Source organism: Suillus fuscotomentosus, assembly GCF_016647785.1.
Source record: "Suillus fuscotomentosus strain FC203 chromosome Unknown F5891scaffold_263, whole genome shotgun sequence".
NCBI classification, from domain to species: Eukaryota; Fungi; Basidiomycota; class Agaricomycetes; order Boletales; family Suillaceae; genus Suillus; species Suillus fuscotomentosus.
Genome location: NW_024539775.1, coordinates 25,705 through 46,227, shown reverse-complemented (window position 1 = coordinate 46,227; position 20,523 = coordinate 25,705). Strand labels below are relative to the sequence as shown.

Genomic DNA, 20,523 nt, shown 5'->3' with positions numbered 1-20,523 from the left:
CCGATTTAAAATGTTCTGGCTCTCAGGTGGCCATACTTGTCGAGGCGCTGAGTAGATAGTGAGAGCTAGTTCAATATGAAAACCAGTGGTGGAAGATCAATACTTCTGCATGCCTTCAGTCAGTTATAGATAACTATTTTCCAAGAGTGTAACAAAATTCGGAACCTGGAAGGACGAATGTGATCAGGAAATCGCCATATTGTCGCTTACATCGATCAGTTACATGACTTGCTTTAGAGCTCGTCAGGTGCGCACTGTTCGGGATGGGCTAGTCGCCAGCGTGACCATTGAATTGAATCTAGCCAGGTTGCCATACATGATGCACGATGCACAATATTAATGCTTTGATGACAGTAAGTACTGAAGTGTGTGCCTGATCTAAAGTTCTCTTCCATTTTGTCTCGTTGATTTCTTACCTAAACCCTGAACTGTTCTGCCACGTGCGCCACCGCTCGCGACCCGGTGGCTGCAGCCTGGCGCTTGTTGATCTCCACCTCATGTGCGCTGCACGCCGAATACACGTTGTCAAAGCTTCAAATAGGAATAGGAATGGCGCTACGCATTTGACTCAGAGGACTAACAACGAAAAGAAGCGTTCAGCGCTCACCCTCAGGAGCACCGACAACTATATGATTGTGGCGTGCAAGTTAGCCAACCGTACTAAGCCACACAGTTTGGTCACAGTGGACAGGATGCTCTTTGCTGGGTGTAAGTCCTTCCTCCTCTCCTTCACCCTCACGCTCATTTCTAATGACCCACTTCCTCACAACCAATGTCGGTGGCTTCTTCGGAAACCCCGAACCAGAAATATGAGCTTAGCGAACGTATTCTCACCCTTCTGCGCATATCGATATCGACACGAAGCACCGAGAATCGTACCTTCTTGAGGAGTCGTACAAGAGTTTGGTGGAAGATATATTGCGATCGAGAGATTCGATGCTTCCTGCGTGGTGTATTGCGTTTAGAGAGATGAGGGATCAGGCTCATTCTCATTGTGTTTGGTAAGTCGTTTTTTTGGCTAGATGATGTAGCTCCGCAGTCTTGCTGTGAATAATTTATCACGGATATTTCGCTGTTCTCATAATAGTTGTTTAGCGCTAGAGACAAGTCGACCTGGATGAGAACAAGGTCTAAGTTCTTAAACTGCGTTATCAATCTTGACCGATATCATGGAACAAACCTAGACAGACAGGTGATTGATCGTTGTCGTACCTTTACTAAGTACTCAGGCTAGCGCAGTGTTTTTCTGTCAATTTCGAGTACATGGCACTGTACGCATTACTTCTAAAACAGAGTGATATATATCCAGGGTGGGCATTTTCCAATATCATTCTTTGAATTCGTTGAAAATGATATCAAGGCATGCATCGGATTCTGGACTGCCGATGCAAACGGGTATAGTCCAATACAGCAACGTGTCACTGAGTCCTTGGCCGGGCTCATAGTCTGCTGAAAGATCTTGCATGGTGAATTGAACGTCGGCACGTTTGATTATTGTCCCGCTCCAATACGGACCTGTTAATATGATAATCATGGTCTGTAATACAGATATTCGGAAGGGACAACTTACCTGCGGCGGAAATGGTCTGGATGGATTGCTTGTTTGTATCACTGAGAAAGAGATGCGCTGCTTGTTTTTTCAGATCATTCTGGGCTTTCGTCAACTGCTCCAAAACTTTTGCTTCCAAGTTATCACCTTCCACACCCCGGCTCACGGACCTCTTCACTTCCACGAGAAGCTCAACGCTCGCCTCAGCTATTTTCCACTCTTCATCATCCTTCTGTGGTGTAAGATGGATGATCGCAAAATCCACCACCACTTCCTTGGCATCCTTTTCAGGGACGGTCGACTTGGATAGAAAAGAGGAGTTAACCGCCCCATTCTCAACTTCGATGGTTCCCAAGTCATCCTGCTTTTTCTGGGCCGTTTCTACAATGTCTTCGGGATCATCGCCTTCATCGAGCGACTCTTGGGATGCATGATTATCCACAAACCAAATAGGAAATTGGGGCGCCGCGATCAATTTTGGCGCTTTTGCCACTAGATCGGAGAGTGTCTGAGCCCACAGTGGGTACCAGTAATGTTCGAGGTTGCGAGTATTGAACTTGCGAGAAAATGCATAGGACGTCCCCAAGAAAGTTTTGTCTGGGAGAGATTCCATCGTGAAGCAGTATGTATGTGGTTGGTTTGGCAAATGACGGCGACCAATATGTTATTTATACTATTGACACTACGTCGTACGGACTTTGATTTCTTGCGAGGAACATCATCAGGGATCGGTTTGGAGAAACTCAGGTCAGGCCCTTTAGAGGGGCCTGTGCCTGTAAAGTATCCAGGCCAGGGGCTGGGCGCTGAGGACCTGAGGCCATGCCCTTGTGCATGTGCATCACTGCACAAAGATCACGGAAAAGAGGATTCCCGACTCCCACGTTAGCGGGATCGCAAGGGGGGCTTTGTCGAACACAAAAAGTTCTCATCACCAAGAGTTGACTGACACAGCACCATAGCTCATACATGCTATCACTGGCCAAGAGTAATTGCAAAAGTCAACGAGTAGTTATGTCGTAATGGTGAGCTGTTGCACTTGTAACAGTCACTAACTTTACATTACACAGATCCCTCCGTTTGCTCCCCCTGCCACGTACTAGCCTGTGGGTCAAGGTCTTGACCCTAGCGCTCCGGTCCCTGTCAGACAGGTTACGGGAATGTGTAAGTATTTTTTCGTATCTAAATCATATTGATATGTACGTATGGCAAGTCGTTCTGCGACCTCCACGGATCACGGCGAGGCCACCATGCCGCTCCCTTCTCACTGAAAGATCCCAGAATCTTGTCATCCTCTCCTGAGTCCGGTTCCTCAGTTATTTCCAGGTCTTTGTCTGATCTCAGTCCACCAACCATCCTTGGAATACCCCTGGAAATCCAAGTACAGCGGCGACCAGGAATGGGACAAGCACATGAACAGATCAACTGACAACAACAGCGATGTTGCGGTAGGTCCAACCAATGTTCTACCGCTCGTGCCATTTCATCACTCAGTGTGCGTGGCACCTCCCCTGCAACCAGTCCTATGTAAATTAAGCAACCACTCCTTCACATGTTCCTGCGTTCTTCTCGTTTTACTCATGCATTAACATGTTTTCCTGGAAAGTACTCAGCGTGATCTGACGCTGGAATGCGGTAGGGTTGGTACATATGCTGTGATACGGGCCTTACCCGCCTTCATCTTTACCCCTGTGAAAACCGCAAGTTGCTCGAGAAGCGCCAAATTCAAAACATGCCCACTTCACGACTGAAAGACTCTCGCTCCGCATTGATTACGTCTGGGGCTCAGCGCTCAGCCTTTAAGCTTCAGTCCCCACTCGCCTAGGAGCAACTCGGATGGCGAGGAGTAATTCATGAATCACTGGTACCATGCAGTATTGTTTTTAGTGAAACGAGAAGCACTTAGTTTAGCTATCATCGTCCTGGTATGATGCGGCGCCTTGGGCCCTCACTTCAAGCAAGTGCCCTCTAATTGAAATTGACCATAGTAACAACACGTTTGCAGATCTCCAATAATTGGTACTTGCAAATGAAATACTAAATTCGTAGGGTGGAGGAAATCTTGAAAAGGAGCCCAGGACATCATTTATCATAAGTCATGAATGTAAACCAGAATAAAAACATATCTGGGTTTGGTACATTAGCGTCATCATAGCTCCTGCACGAAGTGCCCATCTGCAAGATTATTGAGCTTATCCTCTTCCTTGTCGAGCTTACGAACGGCGATCCAAAACAGGAGGCCACCAACGCCCGCAAGGACGGCGCTGACAGTATAGTTCCATACGAGTAGTGGATCTATCGAGAGTGCTATTGCATTGTGTGAGAGTACGTTCGCAGATGGACAAACAAAGGTGACGTACGGACGAAAGCCTCGCCAATGGCAGCTGAGCCTGCAGTCATGAAGAGGAACACAGACATGACTAAACTACGCATGTTCGTGGGTGCTTTGGTAAATGCATACTCGAGACCCGTGATCGATGCAAAAATTTCAGAGAAGGCGATGAGCACATATCTATATGCACCATCAACATCTATTCACAAAGAGGGTGTAAACTTGAGAAAGTAACTCACGAGCCACTCTGAATCCACACATTCAGCGGGGAAACAAGTGGGTTCCCATTCGCGTCCTCGCAGGTTGCAGCGTGGTTCCCACAAGGGTTTGTCTTGTAGATATAGTATTGCAAAACGGCGGCCCAAATCATTGACGCAGCTGCTGTGGCGAAACCCCAAGCGATTTTCTTCAGAGAGGTGAACTGGATACCGGCCCGTGCAAGTGCTGGGTATATCTGTTATTGTCATAATAAGACTAGGGAAATTATGTTCCTTCACGATACTTACCACCAAATCACATATCGGGATAAAAATGATGAGAGCCAAGGGATCTAGATTAGACAGAACGTCATTAGGTAGGCCGTTGGTGGTCATTGTTGCAGCTTGTGAGACCAAATTGTTATTAAGTTGATTGTAGCAGAGCCCTGTATGGCGTAAAATAAGCTACATGGGAAGCAATATAGAAGATTAAGTACGGAGAACTCACAGTAAAGCGGGAACCAGACGAACACGCTGCAAGCTTTGAAACCGCGACGGACCTCGTCAACCCACTGGTCGTCAAAGGTCATCCATACGGGCTTCTCGCCGACCTGGTTAGAGGGCTTGGCACTTTCCCAGAAGTCATCAGAGGTGAGATTTTTGATGGTCGTGCGTGGATTCCACGACCATCGTCCGCGCTGGGCATAGCGCCAGATGCGCAGCGCGGCCGGAAGAACGGAGCCTTGCGGTGGAGATCTACGATAGCGATTACGGCCATACCAAAGGACCAGAGGAGAAATACAGAAAACTGCGGTCGGCAATGTGTAGGCCAGCCAGAATCCAACAAACTAGAATACCGTATCAGATAATTCAAGATCTCATTTGGGAACGTACCTTTTCCGCATAAACCATTCCAATCTGACCAACGAGAGCACCGATGTTGATAAACAGGTAGAAATACTGCAGGTGGTGTGAGTAGCAGCTTGAAATGTGCGTTGGACTCGGCCTACCATATAGATTCTCGTAGTGGTCATGGCCGGGTCAACGATGACGCGCTCGCCCGAACTAGTCGTAGTAATGTAACATTTTTTTATTCGATATTGCTCTGCAACCAAAGGGGAGACATTCGACTTAAAGCCGCCGGTGCCAGTGCTGGTGATAACCATGGATAGGATAAATATGCCAAGCGATGCACGACCGCCTATTATGCCAGGAATTGAAGAGACGATCATGATGATGTGGCCCAACATGGCAACGACGACACTCCAGCAGATTGTTTTGTAACGGCCCCAGTAGGTATCAGCAATATAGGCGCCAGCAATTGGACAGATGTAAGCCCTAAATGAAACCGCGATCAAGAGACTGACAACAAGATATAAGCAAAAACACACGAACCAGAACTGATAGAACGTGGTAAGGCCTGTAGACATTTGTTGACCGGCGCCAAGGGCACCAGATTGGCCATTTTCACCACCTGCGCCGGTACGGGAGAAAGGAGGAAGGGGTTGCTGGATGTAGTTGGTCTGTAGGAGATAGACGTTCGTATAAATGATTCATTGAAAAGTGATTGAATACTCACGAAAACAACACTAGAGCCTTTGAAAATGACATTAAAATTGACACGATGTAATAGCGATCAAGGTGTGTAACATACCATAGTACTGAAAGGCAAGTTAAATGAGCATTCATGATATGACACGACAAGATGAACTCACAGAGAATCGTTCCGCAAGCTCCACGACAGCGATCACTACAAAATTAATGTGGACTTTAATGGGCTACATCTGCATGAAGAAACAACTCACGATACGCATTCCATGGAATTGCATCAGATACACGTCTGAGAGTAAGCATCTCTTCGGCAGTAGGGAACGGTAAGCCCTCATGGATGCTGTCGTCATCGTCTTCCAAAGAATCAGCAACCATGCTCTCCAAGGGCTTTTTCTCTGCGTCATAAACAGGGCCACTATGCTGAATCGTACTAGCTTGGGCAAGAGCCGCGATGAGATCACCATCTGCCATCCTGGGCGATTAGCCGCTCTTCTGGTGGGGGCGGAGAGTAAAAGGTCGAAGTCGAGGCCTAGGTCGTGTAATCATGTCGTGAGGATTTGCTTTTATGAAGGCAAGTACTTGGCCCAGAAGTAATCGTACGGTTGTGTCACATGTGCTTGGTTCCTAAAGAGCTTATCATGTAATCATTTACACTCAATTCGGGTCATCTGTCTTCTGATTCTGAACACGTGTACACGTGTTTTGCATTTCGTGTGCATGATCCGCATGTGCTCTAGCGTCTAAACAATGAGCAGTTGATTTTTCAGTCATTGCATTCTACCACTGGACCCATGCATGGGTGTATCAGCGAACGCCAAGGTTATTCCCATGTCATTGTCGCTTTACAAACTCTTCAATCAAAATTCTGTTGAACCGGCGTCCGAGTTGCAGCCTTGCAACCCATCATCAAAAAAGGATTCCACAACCTTGCCACAACCTCCCACAACAGTTGTGAGCTTGGCACCAACCCCCAGGCACTGATCTTATCTTCGGTCCATGTGACAATCAACAGCTGTGTGCATGCTCGCGTGCGTGCCCAACGACTTCTCTCGGTCGCATTATTCCATCTTCAGTACCTTGGTGATTTGTGCCATCACGCTGCATGCTTCTTTTCCATGTGCCTGCGGTTCAATCACTCTTGTCGTGAAATGAGGTTCTGAGGATCATGTCTTCTTTGGAGAACCGGGTGATATTGGTATGCTCTCCTCCACCTTTGCAATTCGACCGTATTCAAGGTGTCGATCAGGTCAATCAAGAACACCTTCCCTTTTATTAATCACGGTCTCAAGCTCTCCGAGTCCGTCAGAGTCCTATGCTACTCTATGTAGTCAAACCAATACATTGCCTAGCGTTCCAACAGAATTCCAACTATTTTTATATGTATGCCGAAGCTTCTCTGAAATGAGCGGATAAGGTAATGAGTAGCAAAGAAATCAGGCCCTGACAAGTCAAGCGGATACATTTATTTCCGATGGCGCCGCAACGATAGGGTGAGCACCCTACTTGAGCTGCCCATATCTGTGTCTCTCAGACTACTTTGGTCCTACCGCACGTCACACTTTAGGCTAAACATAATGTTTCCGGTCATTCGCACTTCTGAACACTTCTGAACTAGCTAGGCTCGTTTGCCGGATAACGATACGAGATTCTTCCGCTACTGCTGAACATGCTGACTAGGGACAATGAGATGGGAAGAACCTGCGGAACAATCTTCGAGTTAATACTGTGAACGAAGACAAGTTAGTATGTGCTAGACGACAAGCGAGAATCGCGATACCTGCTGGACGTCCTTGCTCAACGTTCAAACGCTCAACGCCTATGCAATATATCTCACCCTGGCGGTGTCTGCACTCTTGTAAATGCCGGCAAAGAAAGATGGGATTAATACTGCTTGACATCGAGGACCGCGACATGCGGGTGCTTATCATGCCCACTGGGTCAGGTGACAAGTCTGCATCACCTTGAGGATGAATAACGTTAAACCGTTCCTGACCCTTCCAGGATGAATCTTACACTAGTCGTGACAGACATCCGTCCGTGGCATGCACACTGCGAAGACCAGCTTCAAGATGGACAGCAAGTTGGTTTAGCCTAACCGGGGCGACAACAACGATGAGCCATCCATTGTCGCTAGTGGCAAGCAACGAACCCGGGACAACTCCAACAACATTATTGAGTACCACCATCCCTTGGCTTTTTCGGCAATCGTCTTCTTTGATTCTGTACCCCCTTCCGGGCAATTTCTACTTTGTTACATACCACCATAGGGGAATACAGAGCAGTAGCGTTACTGCCGGGTCAATAGCTTCCATGTCCCACTGACGCTACAAATCACTTTGTGAATCTTGATTCATTGGCTCAGGTCCCAATTGTCATTGAGAGAGTTGTCTTGAATTTCTCGCAGTCACCCGGTGCACTAAACAGACTGGTATTATGTAGGCAAGTTGGACTTTTGGTGATACAGCGAATGGTGATACAATGAATTATGAAAGAGGCGTCATCGCCAACCCTTCTACACGGCGGCGCTTTGCAGGCGGCTTCCAACCATCAGAATCAAATACCAAATTTAGCATCTCCAAGTCATGCTCTGTGGTAATCTTCTCCCCATCCCGCGCATCATCAGGACGTCGAATATCCGTCCGATTAACACGTAGCGGATAATGGGTCTCTTGCTTCGGTCCAGCCCAATCGAAGTCGAGCAGCATGAAGTCTTTGTTGTCGTTCACAACAAGATTGGCATCCCGAAGGTCGCCATGAACGTAACCTTCATCGTGTAACTGCTGGATGAGAGAGGTGATGGCCTCCTTCAGCGGCTGGCGGTCCACAACAGCCATCTTACTGAGCTGTCGATATGAGCCAGGCCGTTGCGGGAAGTTATCATCATCAATATCAAGGGCATCCATAACTACCATATTCCAGCCGCCGGGTAAAGGATCGTAGGCGATAAGTTTGGGAGCGCGCCCCTTGCTGGCACAGCAGGCGTCCTTGTCATTTTGATGCAACAATTTGTTGCAGTTGTAGCGCTGCAGTGATGCATCAAAGCTGCATTGAGGAGCAAAGCAATAGTTGATGCATTACTGATGCATTACTGATGCCTGGAATGCATCAGTAACGCATCAGTAATGCATCAAATCAATATTCTCAAAAAAGGGAAGCATCTCACGCTCATACGTATATACACGATCAACAATACCTCCCAGTATCGTCCCGCCGCCACCTACTACTACTCACCACCATACACTGCACATGGATCCTTCTTACCATCAGTAATGTCTTAAACCATCAAGAAAGGGAAGCTGGTCATGCATGGTCCACATGGGTCCACATCCTGCTGCTGCCGCCTGCTCACTGCCATATCCTGTGCACGGACCCTCTTGTACTAGTGGCCCCGCGGTTACATACTGAACTTACCACTCCATCCTTTCTCGACTTCTCCTTTGCATGTGAGCTAGACATTGTGGATAATCAATACGAGCGGGAGGTTTCACGACACACTAAACAAGGTATGAATATCTCAGTATTCGTTTACGAAACTGAGATGTTACGACTTTGGTGAGCTCTTATATGGTGAGTGTGCCAGCAAGACTTTTGATGAAAAATATATACTTAAAAACGAAAAGATTGCCGATGTTGACACGTCGTCCATGTTCTCCGTTTGGAGGCGCTCGCACTCGATGTGCTTCGTTCATCGGCCATACTCTCCTTCTCCCCTTCGGCTCTGTCTCTCTCGGCCCTCCGCTCCTCAGATTCATCGGCTCTCAACAGACATCACTCGGCGCGGTCACTTTCAAGCACAGGTCCATGACACTTGTACTAGTTTGCACTCGAACTTCGGAGATTTACTGTAGTGTGTATGTCTTGTATGTCATAATTTTCAGGGCCTGAAGAGCTGCCATTGAAACCAGTCAGAGCTTTCGAGTGCTCAAAGCCTTCACCAACTATCAATGAACCAGACGACATGCTTAGATCTGCTCATTCACCTACGGATGCTCAGGACAGCATCAGACGCGGAAGCCTTCGCTGCAAAACTGGTATTTCTATAAGACAACTAGCACACGCCAGAACAAAACGCTCAGATATTGAATCATGTAGTCTACAAGCCCGAAATTCTTGTACAAGTACATCCTTTCTCATCCCAATCTCAATTTTGATCCGGTTGCAATGTCCGTTGACACTGAGTAACAACTATATTCATCAAGAGAAAAACAGAGACTACTATGATACGAGAAGCAAATTTGCGATCATGACACAAAGACGTAGGCTCATGCCTTCATTCGCCTTTTCCTGTGTTTATTAGAATTGAGCAAGTGAGAATAGACTAGGATATCTTGAACGTACTTTGCAGGAATCATGCCCTCCATAGTCAAGTTGGGAGGACGCTTCGTCATTGATGCCCCAACATCCTTCAAAACAGCAATGAACGTTGAACCATCTGACCCAATAGCGTCAGCGACAACATTCCGCCTAGACTTGATTGGAACTCGTTTTGATACACGAGGAGCTGCTCCAATATCAACCGCCGGATTCTGTTGCGTGGCAGTATTGGGGCCTTCCTCGGCAGTAGCGTATGATGTCTCTGTTACCACACTAGACTTCGGGAGAGGTTTTGCTTTGGGTTTGGCCTTGGGTTTAGCCGTGTTTGTGGGCGTGATGGTGGGGGTGGGTTCTACAGCAGGATCGCAATTGACTTCGGCAGCCGGGAGCTTCGACTTACGCTTGCGCTTGGACTTAGGAAGACCAGCACCAACATTAATGCTGGCAAGGTCTTTTGCACTGTCCTCTGCAGGAGGATTTGCTGCCGGAAGAATGGGCGACTGATGAGTGAAGTGAGGAAGAACGTCATCTAGCTCAGATGTGGCGGTAGTGCGCTTGGCCGAGATTAGTGCCTCCGAAGTCCGGTCCCGAACCTAGGTTCGAACTCGAACCTTTGCGGACTGGACCATTGGTTCAGTCACAGGTCCGGTATTTCTGCTGGACCGAACCCCCTAATAGGTCCGAGGTCCGGTATTTTCCTGGAGCACGTGAACCGGTCCAGACGCGTCCAGACCGGTTTGAACCTGATGTATTTTTATCCAACTTAGATTCTCAAACCGGCAACGAAGCCTCATGTTTTTGGTAAGGTTTTCTGTTTAAGCATTGTGCTTGCCCGTCGCTTTACTGTCTTCCCCCCCTTCTAGCCTACTTGCAGTAACTACATTGCCCTCATCCGTGTTCTTCTCTTGGTCTCTTCAGCAATGCGACTTATCAAGGTGCCGGTACGTTCACAACACGTTCACTGTTTGTCGTTGCTAACTTCTAATGCCATTTATTTCAGGACATACTGTCCGCACTTTTGATTCACCACACTGCTGTTCTGGCATTTGTTCACACTCCGGCGTTTTCTGGTGCGGAATGTTCGTGTATCAGGGCTTTATGGTGCGCAATCATTTTGAATTTAGTTACAATATACTTACTTGTTGTATAAGTTGGCCATTTTCACTCCCTGCTACCGCTACTGCTGCCACCGTGTCCTCCGCACGTCGTGTTGATGGTTCGCTGAAAGATGCTAGCGAGATTGATTGGTACAATGATGCCGATGATGACACTCCGATGCTTCCTCCCCCTCCCCCTCCTGCGCACAATGGCACTCTCAGCTCTTTCATACGTCGTTCGGGTCGTGCTGTCAAACCTACGGAGAAGGTCCGTGAGACTGCCAGCAGCAATTCAGCCAAATGGTCAGCTCCAGGACCTCCTGCGGCGTGTTTGCAGCCAGCAACATTCGAGGCTCTCCAGTTGCTCAAGAGCGCATACCGTCAAGGCCACATTTCTGCAACATCCCAGGCTGAGTTTGCTGCTCCTTACGATAACTGCGTTGTCGTCGAGGAAGAGTTTTAGTAGTTATTCGTACTAGCAGGTTTTGTTCTCATTTTTTGTCAATTTTAATTTTTTTTGCAATTTAAACAACGGTTCGAGAGTTCGAACGTGTTCTGAACCTGAACTGAACCCTTCCGAACGCGTTCGAAGGCGTCCGGTCCAAGGTTCGGCCACCATGCCTGAACCTGACCAATGGTCAAGTTCAGGGTTCGCAGACATAGGGCCATGAACCTGACCGAACCGGACTTCGGAGGCACTAGCCGAGATTGGGGAGGACAGGCTAGGCATCTGCCACCCTTGTGAGTCAAGGTTGCTGAAATTCCACGTATCCGTGCCGTATGGCATGCTGTATTGCACGTCATAGTATCCTGGTGCAGTATTGAATGAGGGTGCTAATGAATTGAATGCTGGGGGAAATGGATTCGGCATGGTGCTACCGCCACCCAAAAACCCCATTGCCGTGAGGTCAGTATGCGAAAATGATGACTCGAGTGCCTCAATCATCCCAGGCACACTGGATTGTGGCACACTAGCTGGATTGGGACTCGGAGGTAGCATATTAGTGTTATGCCAATCAAATGATGCATGAAGTGGAGCCTGCGCGAGTGATGCATCACGCTGGGCCTGCGTGAGCGATGCATCATGCTGGGCCTGCGTGAGTGATGCATTAGATTGGGGCTGTGTCAGAAAATGTTAGATGACATAGGCGGGATGATAAAAGGGCCTTACCTCGGAGTTAAACGCGGATTGATCAATTTCATCAAGTGATGATGCATCACTGATACCGGCTTCGGTATTACCTGACATTGATGCATCAGTCAAGGAAGTAGCGAAGCCTGTTATTTATGCATCAGCTTGCATCAGGTGGGCACAAAACACTATAAAGACCTGAATTATTCCAGTCCATAGAATCATCGCATCCTCCGTTGACGTTCTTTTCACCGTCCTCACCAAGTTCTTCTTCACTCCCAGATTCTTCAACATTGTTGCATCTTTCAAGCTCTTCGATCTCGTTGTCATCTCCAACGCCCGGTAGTAGTGGTGGGTTGCGCTCGTTCGCAGCTGATGGACAAGCATCAGGGTGAGTCTCTAGTGATTTGAACAGTAGGGACTGGCTTACGAAATATCAACTCAGCATATTGCTGGTATGCAGCGAGAAATGTGTTGTCCTTGTCGGGGCACAATTGAGAAAAATTACTGCCAGCGGGGGTCTCCGATGGATGGCACCTTGATAGGGTGAGCTCATTAGTCATCTTGCTAGTTCGTTGCACTTACGATAATGAAACGATGTCCCAATTGTGCCTCGGCTCGGGTCCAGCGCACATGAAAGAGACTATGAATCGAGTTTTCTTTTTGATGAGACGTGCAAAACGCTGGCATATGATTGGCAAATCATCGATAGCTCTATAGGCTGCGTGAGTACATTAAACTCACAAATAAGCCAGTACTTACTTCGCGATGGCATCAGGATCAGTTTCATAGTTATCATCTTCATCGTCTAACATGTCCCTTTTTACCTTTTTTTGTTTATCATACTTATCTTTCACCTCCTTCTTAACCTCGTCTGACTCGTCTTCTAGGAGCTCCTTGCAAAACTTTCGGCCCAATGCCATGCGGCGGCCAGCTGTACTTACATTACCGGCTTCTTCTTCGGCTTTGATGAGAGGTCTGATCCGTTCGTCATAGACCATGTCCATGTATATCTCCTCAGCGGATTTTGAGCGCGACTTAGGTACCAGTGCAGCTTCGAAGATGGACGTGTCCTTTTTTAGGCCACAATTTTTCTTGGAAGCGTTTGTCCGCCAGCGAAACCAAGTTTGCAGTTGCTGACAGGGTTTTGCCTCAGTGGTCAAAAAATGTTGATGCATTTGACGACTTACAACTTTACGTGAATCCTCAGCAGCAATTTCTGTGGCTTTTTGCTCCTCTGTTAGCATGACGTCGATAGGGATATCAGGGAAGAGGATCGCTCGCTCGGGCCATGTGCAAAACCAACTGAAGGTTGATCTTGGGCCAAAAGACCGTGTAGTCCTTGGCCTCACTGTTGCGGAGTGTAGCATACTCCGGTAACTGTTCTTGGAGCCATTGATACTGTTCCATTGTAGTCCACTTAGCCGGTGGCATCTACCATAGAATGTTCAGTCATACGCCATGCTAATAGTTAGACCGCCATACCTTTTTTTTGCTTTGCAGGAGGAAAGAAAAGTGTGTCCCTTCACGACGTCTATGTCTGACCTTATAAGGCTCATTGCCAACCAACAAATCAATATCGCCCATTGAAAAAAGGAAGTTAATTTAATGAACTTACTACATGATCCAACTGCAGGACAACATTTTCATTTGAGGACTGATGACGGTTTGAATGAACGCCATGGTAGACTATACTCATATGATAAGTTCAGAGTATCGCCAAATTGAGAGCAAGCGGGAAATTACCTGGACATTGAACGTCGAACATACGAGTGCATAACATAGCACAAATTGAGAGCAAGTGGAGGATCACCCAGACATCGGACACTGAATGTACAAGTTCAGAACATATCACGATTGAGAGGAAGCGGGGCATCACCTGGAGATTGAACGTTGAATGTATGAGTGCATAACATAGCACAATTGAGAGCAAGCGAAAAATTACCTGGACGTTGAACATTAAATGTATAAGTTCAGAACATCGCACAATTGAGAGCAAGCAGGAAATCACCTGGACGTTCAACGTTGAAGGTTCTAATATTGAGCAATGAACATATACTATACTCTCATATTCAGATTTCCAGTGCATCAAGAGAAAGCAGAGAACCACCTGGGCATTGATATGTTGGAAGGTCGAACATCAGAACCGAAATCCGAAAGGTAGTTGAACATTTGAATGTCAAAATCAAAGGCAATTGCAAATATCGCACTGCAGCTACATTAGTAAATCGGGACAATGATCGATAGACGTCAAGCACACATGGTGCCAGACCAATTTAGACGACAGGTGGAGCTCAGCATGAGGTGGAGCACAGACACGCGAATTGGTTCCGCGGGATCAACCGTTTTGTGCTTATTGTAGATAGAAGTACATTTGTGTCGTATTGGTCAATAACTAAAGACCCACCTGGACAACATTAGAAGTTGGTGGAAAGAATCAGTCCAATGCAATGTGCAATGATAGCATGCATGCATGATAGTAGTTGAATGTTTGCAACAAGTTGAATGTGACGCGCGACGCACTGAAGTTTGCGGCAGTTCTTGCTTGCCGCTTTTGGCACGGTAACAATAAGCCGCACTCAGAGTCAGCGCTTCAGCCTTAATTCATCACATTTGGAAATGCAAATTCGACATTGCTTGTTCTTACTTCAAGAGATATTCAAATGCAAAATGCGCACTTCTCTTTCAGTTCTAGCTACTGATGTTTACCAAAAGACACAGAAATCGTGCCATCATCAGCAAGAAGAACAAGCCAAAAAGAGCGTCATTGGTGAAATGGTATGATGCGCATTATTGTCACTTTACGTCCAAATCTTACACTGTCTAATAAACAAGCAAGTCCTCCAGCGACTGGTCAACATTCTTTGTGTCATTGCAAGGAACCCGAGCCATCTCAATTTCAACCAGTGCATTTTGCCTCGTACTTGGAATCCTGACCGCCACTTCTGCTCACGCATGTCATGATTGGCCTACAGGATATACTCTACGCGGTGAGCTACTATACCACACTGACAACTTCATATCTGACAAGTCCTCCAGCAACTGGTACATCTCGCCTTGTACTAGGAATCCTGGCCACCACTTGCATTCTGCTCACGCATGTCATGATTGACCTACAGGATATACTTCACGCGGTGAGCTACTATACTACACCGACAACTTCATATCTGACAAGTCCTCCAGTGACTGGTCAACACTCTTGGTGTCATCGCACTTGTACGAATCACAGTGATGCATCAGTGATGCCTCATACTGTCTGAAAATGTCGTACCGGTGATCCCAAACACTGGACATTGATTTCTAATATTACGATTTAGGTCTAATCAAGTTTCAATATCAATGTTACTGTCCAGGGGTGAGTGCTATATCATTGGTGGCGGTACATAAGACTAACTCGAAAAATACTGCAACTACCACCGGCAATTTTCTCTGGAACTTGGCATCAACCATCGTCAAAATACTGCACCTACGACTGTATTGATGTTCATGATGCAGGGTGAGCCTTTCATTACGTTTATGGAGGAATTTCTGAGGACTAATTCCCCAAAAATGTAGTGTCTTTCTGCTTCCCCACTCCCAGGATATCTCTCAATGGACGATCCAGCGAGCCCCTTTGGCTTGATATTACCACGACATCCTACATGGCCAAACAAGAGGAGTTCGTGACTGTGCACGAGGGCAGTATAGAGTTTGAGGAGGCTGCGAACGCTATGGCAGACGAGTGCTTTTTATATTCTTATCGAGGAATATTCTATAATATGCCTGCTCAGCGTGGTCTAGAGCCCCCATTTTATTGTGTTACGCAGGGCCGCTACATCGGAGTTTTTTCATCTCACATCTGGTGAGTATTCACGTTTTCATTAACTCTATATTTAACACTTGCCATAGGGATATCGTGAAAATTGAACTTCGGACACCAGGCAATCGTGTTGCTATGTACTTCACTGTTCGGTCCCTTGTTCTGGGAGAACAGAAAGTTCGTTGTGCCATCCGACGTAGGCTTGCAGCAAGCAGGTGACACACTGGTAGGCTTGATACTATACTCCGTTGGGTAGCATTTGTTGATATCTCCACACCAGCTTTAAGGCATCATCGCATCATTGCTGGTATCCTGGCCCTAAATGTGTCTGTTTGTGGTGTTTGGTTCGCACAGCTTCAAGATCTGTTGGTTTTTGACTACTTATTCATCTCCGTCATGTTCGTCTTCTGGCAAATGAATGCGATATTTTTCATTACGTATTGATTTTTTGTCTAGTAATGACTCTAACCGTAAATGTGTGAGGTCAGTATTTTCTTCACTCGACACCGTGACAATCAACACAGATATCACCAAAGAATGTCTACAGATCCTACCATCGGCTCTTCTGAGGCAGGGCCATCTTCAACTCAGACCATATGCTGTGAAGTAACGCCCAGAGTACTCAAGAAACGAAAAAAGAAACCCAAGCTCAACATTTACCACGCACTCTCAGTCCCTTCTCACCACCATACTGAATACCAAGCTCATCAAGATGGGTCAATAACTTATACACTGAAGCGTCTCAAACCTCCGAAGAACGCTAAAGCAACTATTAATAATCGAACTCGTGTGGCACCAACTCTGCATGATGCGACACTATTGTCAATTCCTGAGCCGTTTGATGATCTCCCACTTGATGTATCTTTGGACTTTTTAGGGCAGCAAAAGAGAAAATGAGCAGCAGGCGTATGTACACTATAATGTTCTGAATCCTTTGACATGTCGCTCATTATTATTCAGGATCATCCTTTGTTGATGTGGTTGAAACACCGAGACTTATTTCTGCAGGAAATGATCCGTCTTGAAGGAAGATGTAATAGACTTGGCGCTCAATCTTGCTCGGAGTGTGATTGTCCCAACCCAGAGTACAGGTGTCGGGACTGCTTAGGGCCAGAGCTCTATTGCTCACCTTGCATCCTGTTAGCTCATGTGTGCCACCCGCTTCACCGATTGGAGGTACGTTTTCATGTTTGATTGGGAGATCAGGATGCAAGGCTAATGTCTAATATCAATACAGAAATGGAATGGTCAACACTTCGAGCGAATCTCGCTGAAAACTCTGGGCCTTCACATCCAGCTTGGCCACATCACTGGCCAAAAATGTCTTAATCCTCGTCGTGCATTCAATGATGATTTTATTGTTGTCGACACTCATGGTATACACGAAGTATCTCTCGATTTCTGCAATTGCGCAACAGCTCAAAGCCATATATAGCAGCTACTTCGAATATCGTGGTTTCCTTCGACAACGTCAGATCCAAAAACCGCTGCGACATTCCATGTTCTTGAACACTACCACTTGCTCTCATTCGAGTCAAAAGTATCTGCCTTCGAATTTTATAATGCGCTCAGCCGGATGTCCGATAACACTGGTTTACTTCCCATCAAGGTAAATTTAACATTTTAGGTGCCTTCAAAATTAATCCAGCTTCCTCCAGGATCGGTATGAATCATTTACACGGATGATACGTGAGTGGCGCCACTTGAAGATGCTTAAACGCTCGGGGCGAGGTCATGATCCCAGCGGTGTAGATGGGACGGTTGAGGGTGAATGTACTGTATTGTGCCCGGCGTGCCCACACCCAGGGAAGAATCTCCCTGCTGGTTGGAAAGATGCTCCTAGACAGTAAGTTTACAGCGAGTGTCAGTCCAGAGTGGAATTTCTACTGATATAGTACTGTTAGGTGGCTATATGGACTATTCCTTGCTATAGATGCGAACTTCCGCTTAAAACGCAAGGCTATTTCAAACGACGGTGTTGACCCAAGCCTGAGTCATGGATGGGGTTATTTCGTCGAGGACAAAGCATATAAGGACTTCCTGCACAGCGGTGCAGACAGTGTCCAGGAGGTTAGTAGTTTAGATTATCCTTTCTCATATATTGACGGTTAGCTTTGTAGAAGTCAACGTGTTCAAGTCACAACACTGTAAATATGGCCGATACAAAATCTAACCACGGACTCGCTACCACTGGTTTAGGTACGGTCGACTGTGCCCGTCACAACATGAAACTGCCCAATGCTGTCGGGGATCTTCAAAAGGGTGAAAGGTAAGTTGTTATTTGCATCCAGTAGTTGGCGAACTAACACACGCATGTAGATATATTAACATGGACTATTTTTTTTTCTCGACACTTCGTCATACTGCACTCGACAATCTCAATATATCCTACGATATCGCGTGCCAATGGCACAAAAAGTTATGGCACCGTATGAGTGCCTTTCCGATTTCGATGCATCTCTCACATGCCGTCAAGACAATCTCATTTTTCGTGCCGAAGTTCCACTTGCCTGCTCATATTGAGCAGTGCCAGACATCATTTTCGTTTAATTTCAAGAACGGGGTAGGCAGGACTGACGGAGAAGCACCAGAACATGGCTGGGCTAATATCAACCCCGTCACTTCAAGCACAAAAGAAATGGGGCCTGGCGCACGGCGAGACACCCTTGACGACTACTTCGGAGACTTGAATTGGAAAAAGGTTGTTGGACTAGGTGCGTTGATTTTTGTGATAAAAACATGGTAACTAAGATTTTTTTAGGTCATGCTATGCTTTATAAAATAAAGAATGCATTGCCAGAGCGCGAGAACCATCGTGAAGCATTCGAGGACCTCAATGATGGTTTGCGAGGCGAATATGGTGCCGCCCTCAAACAATGGAGAGAACAAGTCGAGGCTTGGGAGTACGACCCTACGCAGCCTAATCCTTTCGAACGAAAAGCAGAAAGTAAGTATGAGACAATGATGATAATTTTTTACGTGCTTATTTCAACCTTGACGCATTGCAGCTGTCACCATGGCTTCGGTACGACTAGAACTAGCTAAGGAGGACGAGAGCGACCTTCGAACAGGAACTTGCCTCGCCCTACACGAGGACTGCACCCCTAGTGTATTAATTAGCACTGGCTTAGAACTTGAGGAACAACAGTGAGTTGGCAACTGTTGCTTTTATGATACTGTTCTTACTTTAAAAGACGGCGAATGAAGGCAAACAGAGCTGGCCTCGGAGTCCATGCAACAGATAATCAAGAAGGGAAGATACTTCAGCGAAGAAATGCTCTCCGACGCCGGATTGATGCCTGGGTGAAGATACAGGAACTATACCTGCCATCACTCACTGGGCTACGTATGAGCGATCGTTCAGTATCTGGCACCATGACTGCTGCACCAGAAGCAGTCAAGCTCTGGCTGCCATCCCAGATCAGCAGGACTTCACCTTGCGACAGTCGTCTCCAAGCCATCGAATGGAAGCTGCGATATGCACAGGCTCACGATGGACTTCGCTCTCTCCGTTCAAACTTACGTGCTCAGACTGCGGTCCTCAAGTACAAAGACCGCAACCTCCGTGGACAAGGAGCAAACACAAGGGCACGGAATACGTTGAAAGCTGTTGAGGCGAGGATTGAGGCTGCTGCCAGCACTTATGAGCATGCGCATAGAGCCCTTGTGGTTCTTTCACCGCGAGTGAATCAGACTGGGTGGCACTCATCACTGCGACCGCTAGACCGAGGTGACATCCGCTCGATGACGGACTTATTATGGGGAGAAACAGAGGGAACAAGAAAGCTATCGTGGATTTGGAATATGCAGGAAGCGGCTGCCAGTGAGATGGACAAGGACAATGCCTTGGAAGGTAGGCGGCTCTTTATTTTATGGCTTCCCAGTCAGACTCACAGACAATCAGACATGCGAATAGAATGGTGCAAAGCCAGGGCACGGGCGATGCGCTGGGCGGAAGAGGTGGAATTGTTGAAGGAGGAGATGCGAAGGATTCTGCAATTTTTGGCATGGGATGCGCAACGCTGGGATGAAAGGGGCCTGGAAAACACGTTAGAGGATGCAGGTGAAGAAGAATGCGAGGGCCGTATGGCATATGCCAAACGTCAAGCTTCCTTACATCGAATGCTTGCTGAGTCCTTCAAGACCAGCTGGACTGACACCTTGGCACTCGTGAACATGTTTGACCACAGCTCGCTCATTACTCAGCAAGACATGGACTTGGATACATAGTAAACTTTTGTTTTCATATTGGTAGATAAACACAATACACGTGTAGTGATAGTTAGAATGAAGACAATCGCTAGGCAGGTGTGATAGCACACACAAAATGGCAGGAGGCACAAGACGACGGGAGGAAACAGGACGGCAGGAGGGCGCAAGAAAGTAGGGTCAGGTGCAGACGAAGCAGCAGCAAACGTAGGAGGGCACAAGATGGCGGGAGGGCACAAGATGGCGGGAGGAGGATACAAGATGGCGGGAGGCCACAAGATGGTGGGAGGCCACAAGATGGCGGGAGGAGGGCACAAGATGGTGGGAGGGCACAAGATGGTGGGAG

General features: G+C 47.1%; 2 protein-coding genes across 2 annotated transcripts; one reads left to right on the top strand and one right to left on the bottom strand.

Moving 5' to 3' along the window:
* Positions 1 to 9,888: 9,888 nt before the first annotated feature.
* On the bottom strand, positions 9,889 to 13,852 carry F5891DRAFT_988963 (uncharacterized protein; the record flags this gene model as incomplete). The annotated part of the gene is made up of 15 exons (XM_041378041.1): positions 9,889 to 9,910; positions 9,965 to 10,440; positions 10,948 to 11,007; positions 11,080 to 11,161; positions 11,775 to 12,157; positions 12,209 to 12,279; positions 12,368 to 12,541; positions 12,600 to 12,706; positions 12,755 to 12,883; positions 12,932 to 13,074; positions 13,114 to 13,305; positions 13,360 to 13,406; positions 13,522 to 13,603; positions 13,655 to 13,664; positions 13,788 to 13,852. The coding sequence occupies 15 exons, from the start codon at positions 13,850 to 13,852 to the stop codon at positions 9,889 to 9,891; spliced, it is 2,043 nt and encodes a 680-aa protein (XP_041216617.1).
* A 3,127-nt stretch (positions 13,853 to 16,979) lies between these two features.
* F5891DRAFT_1132498 (uncharacterized protein) lies at positions 16,980 to 20,198 on the top strand (the record flags this gene model as incomplete). Its single annotated transcript, XM_041364740.1, has 12 exons — positions 16,980 to 17,117; positions 17,206 to 17,355; positions 17,404 to 17,577; positions 17,627 to 17,814; positions 17,873 to 18,038; positions 18,089 to 18,237; positions 18,288 to 18,459; positions 18,496 to 18,512; positions 18,540 to 18,682; positions 18,730 to 18,915; positions 18,977 to 19,115; positions 19,163 to 20,198. 12 exons carry the CDS (start codon positions 16,980 to 16,982, stop codon positions 20,196 to 20,198), a joined length of 2,658 nt encoding a protein of 885 aa, XP_041216616.1.
* Between the last annotated feature and the right edge of the window lie 325 nt (positions 20,199 to 20,523).